General features: G+C 39.1%; 1 protein-coding gene across 3 annotated transcripts in view; it reads right to left on the bottom strand.

The window, feature by feature from the left end:
- LOC145990268 (kinesin-like protein KIF19) overlaps positions 1-16,390 on the bottom strand; it is a 94,490-nt gene extending 78,100 nt beyond the window's left edge. For all 3 annotated transcript variants that reach the window (XM_083125947.1, XM_083125948.1, XM_083125949.1), the window contains exons 1-2: positions 16,088-16,390; positions 11,374-11,442 (exon numbers count right to left, since the gene is read on the bottom strand). In XM_083125947.1, the coding sequence (XP_082982073.1) occupies positions 11,374-11,442; positions 16,088-16,147 (129 nt within the window). In that variant the 5' untranslated portion in view covers positions 16,148-16,390. The remainder of the gene's footprint in view (positions 1-11,373; positions 11,443-16,087) is intronic.
- Between the last annotated feature and the right edge of the window lie 352 nt (positions 16,391-16,742).

Here is a 16,742-nt window from a genome sequence, read left to right as displayed (position 1 = left end):
TGTATATATATATATATATATATATATATATATATATATATATATATATATATATATATATATATATATATATAGCTTTTATACTTCTCTTCTTTTCCCTTCTCTCTATTTATCTTTATTTTTGCTTCTATACTCTTGTTCCTTTCTCTTCCTCTCTCTTTCATTTTCACTTCACTTCTACACTTATCTTCCTTTCCTTTATCTCTCTTCACCTTTCTTTACGCTTCTATACTTTTCTTCCTTTCTCCTCCTCTCTCTTTCTTTTTCGCTTCGACACTTATCTTCCTTTCCTTTTCTCTCTCTTTCTCCCTATTTCGCTTGTATATTTCTCTCTCTCTCTTTTGCTTATTATTTTTCTCTCTTTCTCCCTCTGCGTCTCACCTCTTTATTAATCGTCCCTTCATTCCCCTCTCATTATATACCTCTGACCATTCATTCCTCTTTCTTTCCATTATTCTACATTGTTCCTTTCGTAACTCCTTTTCTCTCATCCTTAAAACGTTTCTTCTTCTTCCGTTGGGAAATGATCTGCAAGATCCCATGATCTCATATGTTTCCAAACGGCCACCTCTCATACCACCCAGTCTAACTTGCACATTGACCTAAATCAATACATGTGAGCATGTCTGTTCCAATTCCCAATACTTTGTATACGTTCGTGAGTCCCGTGGACAGTTCTGAATACACGCGAGTAAAATTATACAGAATAGTCAAGCGGTACGCTATTTATTCTATTTCTGTTTCAGCTGTTTAGTTCCTATTAGTTGATATGCTGTTTCGAACATTCTCGTAAATGTTTCGAAACTTTGTGCAGTACATGCACTTTTCATTCATGATAGCTTTGTCCTCAGTGTTTCATTCAAATTTAGTTTATCGCTAAAAAAGACAGGTAATTAATTTACTGTTTTATGTCAATCATAGTGTCTATAAGCCTTAAAAGTATAAATAATTATAAAGTTCTATTTTCCTGTCAGTCGAAGCGGAATTGCCTTTATGCGAGCATATTTTTATCGAATCGTTTAAGGCAGTGGCGTAGCAAGGGGTGGGCAAGTGGGCGACCGCCCGAGGCCTCGCGCTTGAATGGGCCTCGCGTCCCATGGGGTTGATACGAAAATTGTAATAAATAGAAGTGAGAAAAATAGATGGAAAAGGCTAATTTCTGTGGACAATAAAATTAAAACATTATGTTTTTATCTTGCTTGAAATTCTAGTTTAACTTTATAATTTGAATGAATACGTCAAATCGGAGGCGTAACATAAAAAAAGTCAAATTAGTTATTCCAATTGATTGTACCAAAGATTCCACACGTATGGAGCAAATGGCTATCGTTTTAAGATTTGTTAATATTGAAGTCGATTGTGTAGAAGAGCCAGCCTCGTAGCTAGATATTCTGGCGTCCTAGGTAGGATTGTAGGTTTACCAAGCACTGACATTTTATGTGGATCCTTCATATTTTCTTCTAATGCCATGGTGATATTTACATACTACAAATTTTGAAATGAGAAAACAAAGAAAAACTCATTAAAACTAATATAATATTTAAAGATTCGTAGTTTGCATTTCGGATTTAAAGAGTAGCATATTTAAGGATATCAGTTATGTCTTAATGTCTGAAGAACATCTTTAAAAACGTACTATTAGTTACTACTACTTTGGTTAATGAAAATTCAAGCAGTGTGTTACAAGAATATGCCTCTGCCAAGTGTAAATGTCTCCGTCGCATATTATTATATATCATTTTCGTCAGTAATGTATTATTAATATTATTATTTATATATGATAATCTTCTGAAGATTTTGCATAGATTCACAGGAGATTTCAAATGTAAAGAATGGATGGGGGGCTGGCATTCTAATCTCGCCCCGGGCCTCGCGATATGTTGCTACGCCACTGGTTTAAAGTACATGTTATTCACAACCAAAAACACTTCAATGCCTTCAGTACTGAGATTGAAATGTTTTAGATTCAAGCATTTTGGAAGTAAGTAACTCATTAGCAAGCGACATATTACTTTTTAAAATCTATATCGTTACTTCACCTGTGTTACTTTAGTTAATTCAGAACTGTCCAATTTCCTTTCCTCGGAAGTCACGGGTATCGTGAGTGAAAATTGATGTGAACGAAGCGTGTAGCATAAATGTATTAATAGCCAGGTTTAACATTTCCTATCTATTTATATTGCGTCATAAAGTATCATGTTACTTTCAAAGTAAAGTAACGGCATGGTAACGGTTACTTTCGATGTAAAAGTAAAGTAACTTGTAACACATAATTTTCCCCAACTATACTGCAGTAAAGATATGTATTGAACCAAAAAATAGGTCAAATTAGATTAGTTAGCAAAAAATAGTAATTTTAATTCATTCGAAATGTTCTCGTCTTCTCATCCTGAGGTTAGACGAGGAGAACTACCTTTTGGAATCACAGATTGTGTCTTTCTCTCCTTTCTCTCTCTCTCTATCTGTATCTCTCTCGCTCTGTGTGTGTGTTTATCACTGTCACATACTATGTGTGTCTGTATTGTTTCTTTTTCTCTCCCCTCTCTCATTTTGCTTCTTCTTCTTATTATTTCCCTTTCTCTCTGTGTTGCTCCTTTTCTCTCTCTCTATCTATCTCTCTCTCTCTCTCTCTTTCCCGCTTTCTCTGTGTGTGTTGCTTCTCTCTCTCTCTCTCCCTCTCTGTGTGTATGCGTTTTGCTTCGTATATATGTGTATATATCTCTACCCGGTCTTTCTTCTCTATCTCTGTGCTTGTGTATATCTGTCTATCTCTACTTCCTTTGTCTCACTCTCTCCTCTCTCTCTCCTTCTCTTTCTCCCTCTCTCTTTTTCTTTCTCTCCTTCTTTCTCTCTCTCTCTCTCTCTGTTTACTCTTCTATCTCGCTCTAGCTCTCTCTCTCTCATTTTACCCCATCTCTTTCTCACCCTTTCCTCTTTTTCCCTCATCTCTCTCTCTCTCTCTTTCATTTTTCTCTCTCCCTCTTTCTTCTCTGCCCTCTACCTTTCTCTGTGTGTGTACATGCATGTATGCCTTTTGCTTCGTATATCTCCTCAGTGTGAGAACGCTTGCGTGTGTGTGTGTGTCAGCCTGCGGAATATGTTCGGTTTCTCTCGCTCCATCAGCGTGGTAGGACGACAAAACCATCCGATCTTACTCCCCCCCCCCCCCCAATTCGATCAAAATGGAATTAAGTCACATTGATCCGCAGTTGCATGACACCAATCTCCCCTTTGAGGAGTTTCACTTTCTCTGCAACTTTCACTTGATAGAAAGTTCCGTGCCATAAACCTGACCCAGTTCTTAAACGATTGGCACGGAAAGCTTCCAAATCCCACATACGGATAGCCACGTGCGTTGCGGGCCAAGGTTCGTGAGATCTTCACAGGAAACTAGCAATGAGTAGCATCGGAATCTTTAATTGCTTTCTGAGTTAAATTAGAAATGTTTAAGCTCACCGGGCTGGTAGTGAGGAAGACAGAATTGATCAAGCAGTTGAATAACAAACGATGTTAACTGCAGAATTCCTCCTTAATAAATATATCCTGCTCAACACGAATGTAGCCTGAGTTTTGTTCTACTTTCGATGTTTCAGAGACTGCTTTGCTTGAATCAAAATCGTATGGACCACGATTCGTCATTGAAGGAAGCATGAACGTTAACCTACTAAATGCGCAGTCGTCTATTTGGTTTATAAGTATTATCATAAATTGATTGATTTAGTTTATTTTACTTCGTTTTTCTGCCAGTTTTGGCTAATCAGTCACGAAGATGATGATAGGATGGGATGGATGAAGGGACAATCACAAACATATATGTAAGATACAACACGAGTCCCTCGGAGGATTTTCCTGGCCGTATGTCAAGACGCCAGAGCCTTGTTAGTCTGCAAGAAAGCAGTCCAGAGTGTAATACGAAGAAGTGAGGTTGACATTTGTGTGTATCCACAAAGGACCCCTTTACGTCATTGAGATTTAACAACGAAGCACGTGGTTCCATCCCTACGAAAAGCTAAGGGCAGTTTGTGGCAGCCCAATGTTGGAACAAGGGTGAATACTACTGAAGGTGCCCTGGATGAATCCAAATACGAAAGAGGAACTTGCGTTGTAAGTTTCAGACAAGTATTTCGTTCGGTTGTTTATTATCGCAGTTTTTGTGTTTGTGATTTGTGGTGTCTGTTACGATTCGTAACAAAGCCTCTCGAAGCGAAACAAAGACAATTTTCGCGTTGCACCTTCAGGCGTCTTCCCCATTTTCCCGGTGGACTCGTCCAGCTATATAGTAATGCACATGTCGGAAAGCGAATGGTGGCGCAGAGCGATGGTGTTTTGTCAGCCCGAGTTAGATGTGATCACACAGTCACAATCAGCCTATCTTTACATAAAGTGGGCTTAAGCTCGAACCAAGTCTCATCTTTCAGAGCTTATTTTTTTCGATTATGTCATGCATTTCTCATCTTCTAGAACACATTTCTGCTTTTTAATGTATATTTCTCCGTTTAAGGACATATTTCTCCTCTTCTACTATCCACCTGCCCTCTTTTAGAGTATTTTTTAACGTCTGGTAAACTTTCTCCTATTTTGGGTCATACTTTTCCCAATTCAGTAAACATTTATATTCCTTTAGGGCATCTTTTTCCTATTTTAGCATACATATATTCTGTTTCCGGGCATGCCGAACTCCGGGACGGAGTGGTTAGCAGAACGCGCTACAACTCCAGCGGTCCCGGGTTTGAATCCTGGCCTTGGCATGGAAGTTCCTTGTGAGTGTCCATCAATTTCATCATATCATCACTCATCTTCATCCTCGCGACTAGTCAAAAGTGGCAGAAAAGCGAAGTTAAATAAACCAAATCAATCAATCATCACACATATTCATCTTCGCGATTATCCAAAAGTGGCAGAAAGGCAACGCTAAATAGCAAAAATCAAAAAGAAAAAGATCTTTGCCTCTTTTTCGAGCGTATTTCTTCCCTTTCGAGCACCCACGTCCCTCTTTTGGAACATATTTCTTCTAGAAATTGAATTGTTTCTAGAAGAAACGATTCACTGTCTTGATCACTTCTGCACGTGGTCATTGCTTCATTGTATTAAATACTTATAATCTCCAACCAGATTCCGCCCTAGGGTACGGGCCGGTTTATTATGAGTTTTTCGGACGCTGGTGTTTCCAATTAAGCAAGTAATTTGACTTTTCCTGATTATTTTGATTTACTTAAAAATAACAAAAAAATACTCAAATCATATATTAAACAAAGTATTAAATAAAATTGTGTTCAAATATTTCAATCAAAAAATAGTTAATATGCATAGGTATTCAATTAATTCATGAATTGAAAATATTATTTTGCGTGAAAGACTACAGCGTCAAATTTCAATAATAAGTAAAGCAAAGAGGATTATATTAGTGATTAAAAATTACAACGTTGATAGATAAAATAATAGTTTGATATTAAACATATTAAACACACCCAGGTTTGTATTTAAATAAAATGAACGTCGCACTAGTAGCACAATGGAAATGAAATGAAACAAGCATTAATTTAGAAACTTTTATTATCCCCCAACCCCCCGCTCCCATAATCTATTGTTTTAACCTTTTACATATTCGGCTAGTACGAAATATATAATTAGTTTATTAATTGTAATGATGTTTCTATTGTGATCATATAGGACAACTGTACTTCAGATCCGTCTGTAATTTCATGCACCAGGCCTCGCACACTCCTAGCGCCGGCCCTGCCTCGTACATAACAATGTGGACGACCTTTACAGGAATCGTTTTCCATTAGAAATTTTCACGAAACTCTCTCTAAACATTTCTGGGCAAAACACAAGAGTTTAATCAGAAGCTTTACGAAGATGAATTAGGTGCAGAGGGTTGGTTCTTCCACGTGTTCGGCACACTTTGAAAATCCAGAAAATCTTTCCTCACGCACGTGGGAAACAAGGGGGAGGTTTCCCCCGTTCCTGTCCGTGCGAGTGTGTGACCGAATCGATTCAGCGAACGCAACACGAGTGGTCAGAAAGAACGATTTCCCTTGGGAAGATGGGAACAAGAAGACTTCGGGTGCCTGGTACAGTCTGTCATGGTCTTCCTGGTTTCTTTCTACCCCCACGCGACAGGCAATTGTTTTACCATTTACTGACGGTGGATGGAACCATCGCTTCTATACGTCTGTGGCCGAATTTCGCTGAAGATTGAGTAACCTACATTCGAAAGTTTTCCTTTTGAGTGCCTACAGCACTTTATGCAGTTAAAAACAATTGTAGATTTAGTTGCAGGTTCATAAGTGAAAAAAATTCCCTCTTCCCGATGTTGTAGACATTAACGCTAATTGAATTAAAACGTTTTAAGATCCTGTTTTTCAATATCGAAATTATTGAAATTCAAAATTTTCTCAGAACCAAATAATTAGGTAAAGTGATGAATGCAGTTACCGGGGGTACTGCGAGGAAGTGAGTTTGACTTTTGGATGTCTCCTGAAAAAGGTCACCCCTTACACCTCGTGAACGTGGCATACAACCCCTCGCAAGGAGAACTGCGAGCTTTGGTGGGCAGAGAACAAAGCACGTGAGGTCTCGAGCGCTTCTGTAAGTCGATGGAAGCCCAAACCACCTAGTGGCGGGAACTGTACCAGGGTAATTGACCTCCCCGTTGCCTTGTAAGGAAGAGGTTCCGGGTTCTACCCGGTGGAGGGACATAGTGGTTCGGATCTCACTTTAAACTGTAGGTCCAGTCTCGATTAGCCTATCTGTGCATAAACTCGCAGGATAAACCATGTGAGGTAAGTCGGGTTAGGTTTCGTTAGCTCGAAAGATTTCAACTACAGCGCCTTGAATAACGTAGTGTGGAAAACGACCCAAGAAACTGGTTCCCCGAGACGATGACAAGTAGATGGCAGTGCGATCGACCCAGGTGCTAATTTTGTTATGAAAGTAATGCGGCTTAGTTAGTTTTTGGAATGTATTGTGTAGATTTGTTTCTCTAGAAAGGCGGTAAGTGAATTGATGGAAACAGTTATATTTGTGGAGTGATATGCAGTCACGAAATGGCATTAATTTGGAAAGAAAAGTAAAATAAAATTAATAAATAAATAGCATGCGTAACACAAGAAGAAACATCGCAATGTGATTCCGGACGTCAGGTCTTGAACTGTGTACTAGAGTTTATTTTTCTATGTTATTAGAATATAATTAGTATCCTGAGAGATATTTCATACCGAGGCGACAAACCACAAATGTCGCTTGAAAGCGAGCAGTCGGAAATCAATGCAGCCTTTCGAACCGTAGGGACACAAGCTCTGACTGCACCGTTTCCTCAAGGAGATTTTACACCAAAGCGACACGCGACAAACGATACGAGGATTTCACACCAAAGCGACACGGGTCCTTCGGTCCAAGGCAACTTTCACACCGAAGCGACACATGTTGCTTGGAAACGAGCCAATCAAGAGCAACATTTCACATCGTAGCGGCATGACGGGAAGCGTGCCGCTTGTCGCTTTGGTGCGCAATCTCACTAAAGCAAGACACTCATTGCATCGCGTATGTGCGAACAACAAACCACGGCAACATGTTGCAAGCTATTGAGGAAATGGTCCAGTTTGAGCGACGCAGAAGCGACAAAGCGACACGTGTTGCTTATCGTGTCGCCTAGATCTGTAGTTGTAATGTGCGGTTTATCGTGTCGCCTATCTGTTGTTCGCAAGCAACGCTTCCTAATAGACTGAAAACACCATGTCGCTTGTCACTTAGTTGGGAACTCCCCCTGTAGCGCGTCGCTTCGGTCTCAGCACCCTTCCTTTAAGGAGCTTTCTGACCGAAGTAACAAGTAGCACGCGAATACGCCATATGAACGTGTCGTTTGCTGTTTGGACCCTCATGTGCAATGAATGCTATTTTATAGTCTGGAAGTGTGTGTCACTAGTGTGACAGTGTGAACATCCCGTGTCGCTTGTCCCATTGGTTTGAAAGTTGCCTTACAATCATGTCGATGGCACTAAGAAAGTTTTGTGGGGTTCCCCTTGTCGTTTCATGGAATCATCATTATCATCATCGCCGCGATTAGTTTAAGCGGAAGAAAAGAGACAGTAAATATCAAAAATACAAATGCTTCAGTGTGTTTATCTTTAAAAGAAATGATGATGATAATAATAATGAACCTAATTCATACACAAAAATTTAGTTGCCAAGAGCATTCCACGCGTATTTTTTCTCCCGTATTATTAACGAAAGTATGACGATAACAGGACGTGGTCGACTGTCTAGAATGTTCGTTAATATCTTCGCGACCACTGTACCAAATATCATAGCGATTATCATAGTCATAGAAATGCTTCATGTAAAAGAATCAGACGTTGCAGCGAAAACTCTATTTACTTCAACACCAGCGCCTCTAACGGATCATTTTCGAGTGGAACCATCCAGAGAGCGCAGAAGCATGCCGTTTTCCACACTACGTTATTCTAGGCGCTGTAGTTTCAACATATCTGACATCGCCATATGGCCATAAAGGTAAATGACAGTCACTAGGTTTAATATTTTCAAAATACCGTATCCGCGCCCGTATTTATAGGGAAATAATGGGAAGAGGTTCAACTTTCATTAGTCCGAGGATAGTAATACTCAAATGCCTGTTATATATACGTAAATAATAATTATTGATTATTATTGATCTTATTCACTGATGGCAAATTGGTCAATAATTTCATTATTATTGAATTTAAACGGTTTCGAATTAATATTTCTAAATATCTCACTGTACGTATCTACCTGTACTAATTACATGAACAAGTACAATGTTATTTTCATTATGTACATAGATTTTTATTTTCACATGAAAATATATGCGTTTTTAATGATTTTTTTTAAATTTACGAGTTATGGTCATTTTACAGTTTATTTTCAACATAATGAATTCTGATAAGTTATTATAAAGATATGAATAAAATACAATTATGTTACATGAAGACTACATGTTATGTCTGTGGACTATCTCTAAACTATATGTTAAATTTTCAAAATAATCGAATTACTGCAAAATGTTTACTAAAGTGACGAGAGGGGTTTGGACCCCTTAAACCTCCCCTTATATAAGGCCATGGCCGGAACTAGTTATCGTAATTTTCTTAACAACCACAACTTGGATTTCCAATCTGTATTATGACAGAACGCGTTTTGGGTTCTTCGAAAGCAGCCATTGGCTGTTCCTGTAACATTCAGTCGCTTTCTGGTCGTTAATATTAGACCTTTGAACATTTTCAGCACAAAATTATGCTGAACTGAAATCTCAAATTTTGAAAAGTTACGTAGTATCTATATTTGAAAGGAAGATACGTTTAGTGCATAAGGACAGGAAACTTAGTGTCTGAGGGACGCCACAACAGCCAGATGTCAGAAGGAAGACGAATGGGGAAGTTTGTGGTTGGCGAATCACGCAAGTAAGTGACGTTATAATTCATCAACTCCTTTGGGAATATTCTCTGTGTAAACATCTATAAATAACTCTAGGCCCGTCGAAATTCCGTACAATATTCCTTCAAACATACGTATGAAGACTTTCAAGTTTGCTTGGATACTGTGAGTTCCATTGACTTCATCCAGAATTTTCTATCGTATTTACGGGATATAAGGGGAGAGTTCCCCCGGAGCATTATGGCCTTTGGTGCGAATGGTCCTGGGTTCGATCCCGCCGGGAGCTCCAAAATTGAAGTGCAGTCCCAGCATCGAGAGAACAGCTGGGGATCTAGTTCAAAGAAATGTTTGTTAACTCTGGTCACGAAAACCAGAAAACCTCTCTCTCTCTCTCTCTCCCTCTCTCTCTCTCTCTCTCTCTCTCTCTCTCTCTCTCTCTCCCCCATCTCTCTCTCTCTCACTCTCTCTCTCTCTCTCGCGACCTCTTCTTCTTCCTGTCTTTCGTTCTTCCTTGTCTCTTCTTGTTTCTCTTCCTTTTCTTTTCTTCCTCTTGTCTTTCCTTCTTTCTTTTCTCGCCTACTTTCCTCTTCTCTCCGTTTCTCTCCTCTCCTCTCTTCTCCTCTCCTCTCATCTCCTCTCATTTTCTCTTCTCTCTCTCTCCTCTCCTCCCCCTCTCTCTCTCCTCTCCTCCCCCTCTCTCTCTCTTTCTCTCTCTCCCCCTCCTCCCCCTCTCTCTCTCTCCCAGCCTCCCCCTCTCTCTCCCCTCCTCCCCCCTCTCTCTTTCTCTCTCTCTCTCTCTCGCGACCTCTTCTTCTTCCTGTCTTTCGTTCTTCCTTGTTTCTTCTTGTTTCTCTTCCTTTTCTTTTTCTTCCTCTTGTCTTTCCTTCTTTCTTTTCTCGCCTACTTTCCTCTTCTCTCCTTTTCTCTCCTCTCCTCTCTTCTCCTCTCCTCTCATCTCCTCTCATTTTCTCTTCTCTTCTCTTCTCTTCTCTCTATCTCTCTCTCTCTCTCTCTCTCTCTCTCTCTCTCCCCTCCTCCCCCCTCTCTCTCTCTCTCTCTTTCTAAAATAAAAAGGGACAGAGAGAGAGAGAAGGAAAATAAAAAAGGGACAGAGAGAGAGATAGAGAGGGATAATAAAAAAGAAACAGAGAGAGAGAAGGAAAACAGCGGCGACGGGACTCGAACTTTCATACATCTGTTAATGATCCAAAAATCGGAAATACGAGATGTTCATGATTGATTGAGTTGGTGTTATAAGTCCACTTTGTGCGCAGTAAGGCTAATCGGGACTGGACCTACAGTTTAAAGTGGGATCCAGACCACTATATGCCTCCACCGGGAATCGAACCCGGGATCCCTTGATTACAAGTCGACGACGATACCACTGCGCCATCGGGGAGTCTCGAGATGTTATTTCACAAATGATCAGCAAGAAATAAAATACATTATATTCTCATAGGTATTTGAAAGGAGTGAAATGGAATTTCCTCTCTGGTTTCTGCATCTTCTCTATGATTGCTAATATCTGACTCTTGAGAGAGTAAAATTTACAAAATATATATTCATGCTTCAAGAGTAGTTACTGTAATTCCTCCTCCCCCCCCTCCAATATGGAAATTTTGGAAATGCCACGCTGATTGTTTTTGTTCCTCAAGTTGTTCATAGATTTCCACAAAAGAAACTCGTTTTCGCGTCAGTGTACAATCACGGATAACAACACTGTTGACTTTCAATGGAATCATTACAACCCAGAAGTGTCCATGACTGTACATATATTTACATTCGAACAAAATAGTGAAATCCTGACTCAATACAAGTTCTAGAAAAAGAAACTAGGGACCCAACCTTTTTTTATATATAAGTCTTACAAGTACAAAGATATATTGAATAACTGTAATCAGACTTTAAGCTTAAATTATAGAAACATATGCAGTGAATATTTGAATGATCATGTCTTACCTTTCCGTCCACCGAGTGGACAACCTTTTGCGCCTCGTCATGTTTCAGTGGTCGGATTCGAACTGCGACCTGCAACGGAATAAGCAAGGAATGAATTATCTCACACAGCTGATAGACAATGGCTGTACTATAATGTACGTGTCTGTATCTATCTCTCACTCATGTATGTACACACACACACACACACACACACACACACACACACACACACACACACACACACACACACACACACACATATATATATATATATATATATATATATATATATATACACATACATATATATACATATATATATATATATATATATATATATATATAAGGTAAAGTGCTCCCCCGTGCCTAGCACCACGCCATGAACGCGTATAGGGGGTGTGGGGGTGACGCCCCACACTTTCTTGATCCGGTCGTGAGTGGGGGTGATGTGATCAGCAACACGCCCCTGACTATATATATATGGGGGTATAGTACACGCACACATACACACGATGTGTCCGGTAGAATTACTACCAACACAATTTATATATTTCTGAAATGAATAATGCTAGACAAACGGAATTTTGATTTTCTGTTAAGGAAACTCATCAATGGATTATATTCAGCGAACAACTTCCCCCACAATTCATTGCGCGAAATCACGATATTTCTGGCAACTAGATCATATCTTGCGTTGAAAACACGTCGGCAAGTATTGTGCGTAGGGTCTTTGCTGAAGTGATTCAAGGTATGATTATCATGATCATATGAGGAATAGTACGTATAATATATAATCAATTTTCTCGCTGTAAGAAGTCTTCTCACAAACTTTCCTTAACGCACGTGAATCTGCCTGATGACGTCAAATTGAATATCATACATTGATTGAATTAAGTTATTTTACTTAGCTTGTTTGCTACTTTGGCTAATTGCGAAGATGAGAATGAGTGATGATATGATGAAATTGATGAAGGGACACTCATGAAGAACACCCATGCTCAGGCCGGGATTCGAACCCGGGACCTCTGGCGTCGTAGCGCACTTTGCTAGCCACACCGTTCGGAAGGAAACTTAAATTTCAGTGGATCTGCGCATGTGCGTCTTTGGTGGCCGAAAATAGCAAAACGATAATCTGCCTCTTGCCAAGTGTTTTGCAGCATTTGTCGCGTAAGAGATTATTCTTTATCGAAGATCACGTAAACTTAGTTTTTGTGATGTAGGTTGGATGCCCTCACAATTTTGAAAGGCAAAAGCTCTCTAATTGGAGAATGAAATTCAGCAAATCAAACAGTTTTGAATGTTTTTGTTCCACTGCTAATGCTCCGTGGCGGAGTGGTAATCACAGCGTGCTATAAGCTGTGTCCCGAGTTCAAATCCCGTCCCAGGATTGGGTGTTCTTTGTGAATGTCCCTTCATCAATTTCATTACATTATTACTTGTCCTAATCGTTGCAATTAACCAAAAGTTGAATAAAAGAGACGCTAAATAACAAAAATGAAATTGATGCAGGGTTGCTACGTGTCTGGAAAACCTGGAAAACAGGGAAAATTCAGGGAATTTGGCTTGTCAAGGAAATGCCAGGGAATTTTGCAGATCGTCTGGAATTTACGTGCATTTTGGAGTTTGCAACAGAAGAAGTTGCAAAATGAACAAGCACTTCCACTTCTGGATTCTGTTATTGGGATTCCACACCCAAAAAAGATTGTTTAGAAACTTGTTTCTTTCGTTCTTATGATTCTCAGTGTTATGCAAAATTATGGTTCATTCGAATTTCTGTAATAAATTTTCGCTTTTATAATACTAGATATTAGAAAGAATATCAAAGTAAAACTTCCAGATATCTAATTGATAACATGATCATAATTATCGGAAAGGTTGGTGAAGATGAGATTATCGTCTATTATTTTATAGATCTCAGTCTTGTTGGCATTTCCTATAGAATTCCTATATGCAAAAAATTCTCCAGATGTTGTGTACTTATAAATGTAAGAAAAAAAGCAGCATTTTCTACGACGCTATAAATCCGCCAGAAAATGAAAAATTGTGTATGGTTTATGAACTTTTTTCTGCTGTTTTTATATTATGGAGATCTGTTATGGTGAAATAATGTCTGAAGAATTTTCATTTTTGGACTGGAAAACCTGGAAATGACAGAGAATTTCATAATCAAAAAATCGTAGCAACCCTGTGATGCATTTTCTGCTTTTATTCATGGATCTGTAGAGTAAGCAGGGTTCCGAACAAGCGAGTCACTTCAGTGGATACATTCTGAATGAAAGCGGTCACGTTAGAAAGGGATGTTCTAGTAGCCCGAGTGAACGTGTTGCAGCCAAGCCATCGATTTGTGCAAATAAGGCGGAAGTGCTCCGTGCACAGCAAGGCAAACACAGATAAGAAGGACGGTTTTTAAATCTAGGTCGCAGAAAATAAAAGCAAAACTGCTTTTTTTTTTTACTGTGTCTATTGAAATAAGGAAGTACGTAGAAGTGTCTGTCCAGAGCATACTAAACAATAGCTTTCTAGTTTTTTTACGTCGCTTTTTTTATCTCCGTGACTCACAAGTGTACACAGGATTTTTTTATCGGAAAGGACTGGAATTGTTAAAGTGGCTAGCACATACAGTAGTTGCGTTCTAGGTAGAGGCGGAATACAGTAGAAAATATTTCGATTTAGACACATTCAAAGACAAAAATGATAATCGGGGGTCATTTAAGAGGGGGGTTGCATTTTTCACTTTGGATTTTCCAGATTTCTTTACTCTTTTCATTTGACATTTTTGAATTTCTCCGAATTTTGGAGGGGGGCTGTAGCCCCATCAACTCCCCCTGCGTACGCCAGTATTGTAGCTTAATCGCAAAGATGAGATGTTGAAATTTATGATCGAATACATTACACCCATTTGTCTTAGGATTACTCAGCCTGCGAATTAATCTTTATGTTTTTAGGAGGAAAGGGTGAATGCATTGCTGTATTTAGATATGAACAGGAATTACATATAGGGTCTATTTATAAGGAAATTGTCTCTTTTTTCTACCGATAATGCATGCACATCGTTATTACTATTATTATTAATAATAACTATAACAGAACATTAACATAATAGAAATATGTAAAGCAGGAATTATAACGCTGACCTCCGTGGAGGACTGGTTATCACTCTAGGAAACGGATTTTAAGGTGCAGCACACTTTCAAAAATATAGCCGTTTTCATGTCGATCGTTTGAGATATGTATTTTAGGACATTAAATCAAGTAAAATGAACACACTTTGATGCGCCTTTTTGCACCTTTTTGTGAGATTAGCACATTTATCCCGTTTTTACCCCTCTTTGATGCTTCAGCACCTTTTTCCTTCCTTTTCTCTCATATTTTGTTAAAAAATTGGACAGAAAAATAAATGATTTTCACTCTTGTTCAGCAGCTACATAAAATCATATAATCTCATTTTGTGGAGCAGAACGAGAGCTTTAAAATTGTATAATATAATCATTGCAGCCCCAATAGTTCCCACGATAATGTAGCAAAACCCGCGAGAGAAAACACAAACTTCAACAAAACCTATTCGGCAGAAACACAGTTCTCTACGCGGTCCGCGCGCAACCACAGTTCTCTATGCGGTCCGCGCGCATTGTATACAGAAGGCGCAGAAAAAGAGAGCAATTTTTTGAAAAAAAAAATTAGAATCTTATTTTCCATTTCCCGACCATAATTTTGCACCTAAAAATCCTTTCCCTAGTTATCACACCACACTAGGGTTCCCGGATTTGAATCCTGACCAGGACATGGGAGTGTTCCTTCATTAATTTCATCATATCATTACTCAACCTCATCTTCGCGATTAGCCAAAAGTGTCAGGATAGTTAAATAAAATAACCAAATAAAACCAAATACACCAATATGTATGTGGGGGGGGGGGTTGTACTATGATAGTAACTCGTCTTCGAATAGGACACAGCCATCTCCCCCATGGTCATTTGCTGCAAGGGCTGGGTCTTCCAGTGTGTCGTGCATGTACGTTTGTTTCAGGTTTTCGTCATATTCTTATCGAATGTACCGATCTTACTTTTCTTAGAGAAAGCTTTAATCTTCCTAATTGTTTATCATCCATGTTGGACGATGACGACAGTGTTTTAACAAATATTTTTAGCTTATTTAGAAGAGCGAGCCTCTTTACACTGTTTCTGAGGAAGTTTTTAAACTATTCTTGCCTTTTTTATTGTTTATTTTTTTACAACCTTGCACTTTTAATCAAGGCCTTTTTACACCCCTTTTTATCATCAAGGTAAGGGTTTTAGATAAGGAGATTTTTTCTCGTAAACTTAGAAGTATGCAAGGATGTTGTCACAATTTACTGAGAGCGAGGAATTTTGCATAGTCCTATATTTAGGAGTCCTTGTAAGCAATGGCTCTGAAGTAATAGTCACTATTCTTTGAAGATAGCATTTTACTTATCTTTTCCACATCTTAAATATGAAGTTTGTAAATTAAGATATTTCAATAATAATAATACAGTGAATATCTATATCTACCCAAAAAGAGAAGAGTTTTCTAACAAATATAAGCATTTCATATGCATATTTGAATATAGCAATGGATTCTAACTCTAAATCGCATGCAGGTCTAAAGTATGTGATTTTGACAGTAAGGGTGCAAGGGTGTATTGCCGTGTTAAGATCAAGGGGTGCTTGCGAGAAGTGCAGACTTCTTTTTGAACAGCCTGTACTGGAATACGAACCAGGAGTCGTTCGTCGGTCGCTTGCGAATCGGACGAATCGGAGTCGTTGTTTGGAGTCATCGGAAACAGAAATAAACGTTATCCTCGATAAGTGCACGTCAGGGCACTAAACTTGAAAGTGACGAAACTGTCGGGTCATGATCGAACCCGAACGTCTTTTTCTTGTCAGTTCGCAAAAACCTCACTTCCCGAATCGCCACTGGTACTCCGTGTTGCCACGTAAGAACGCTGACATTGCCGATGCTGTGCTTTCCTCGACTTTCATGATGCTGTTCCTGCTTCGATGTCAACTTCCCAACTGATTTCCACGCTTTGCAGTCAACACGCTTCACGTTGCTAAGATTACCACTCTCTGCACGCATGCGCTCTAGCAGCCAGTGAAAACCACGACACTTCTTCCTGAAATCGAACGGTTTGTTATGAAAAGTAAGGAAAATATTCCACGTTCAAAAGCGTGACTGTTTTCCCCTTCTTTCCCGAAGTGACAAACAACGTATCCCTCCACCATGGAAAGGAGGCAAGGGGGGGCACACCCCTGGAAATTGAATGTCCACCTAAAAATTATACGAGGGTCATTCGGAAAGTAACTTCTGTATGTGTATAAAAGAAACACCAGGACATTGTGAGCGTTTTTATCATATACAACTGAAAGAGA

The sequence above is a fragment of the Lepisma saccharinum genome, chromosome 7 (genome assembly GCF_977018435.1).
Source record: "Lepisma saccharinum chromosome 7, izLepSacc3.1, whole genome shotgun sequence".
In the NCBI taxonomy this organism is placed as follows: domain Eukaryota; kingdom Metazoa; phylum Arthropoda; class Insecta; order Zygentoma; family Lepismatidae; genus Lepisma; species Lepisma saccharinum.
This window is presented reverse-complemented; position numbering and strand designations above follow the sequence as displayed.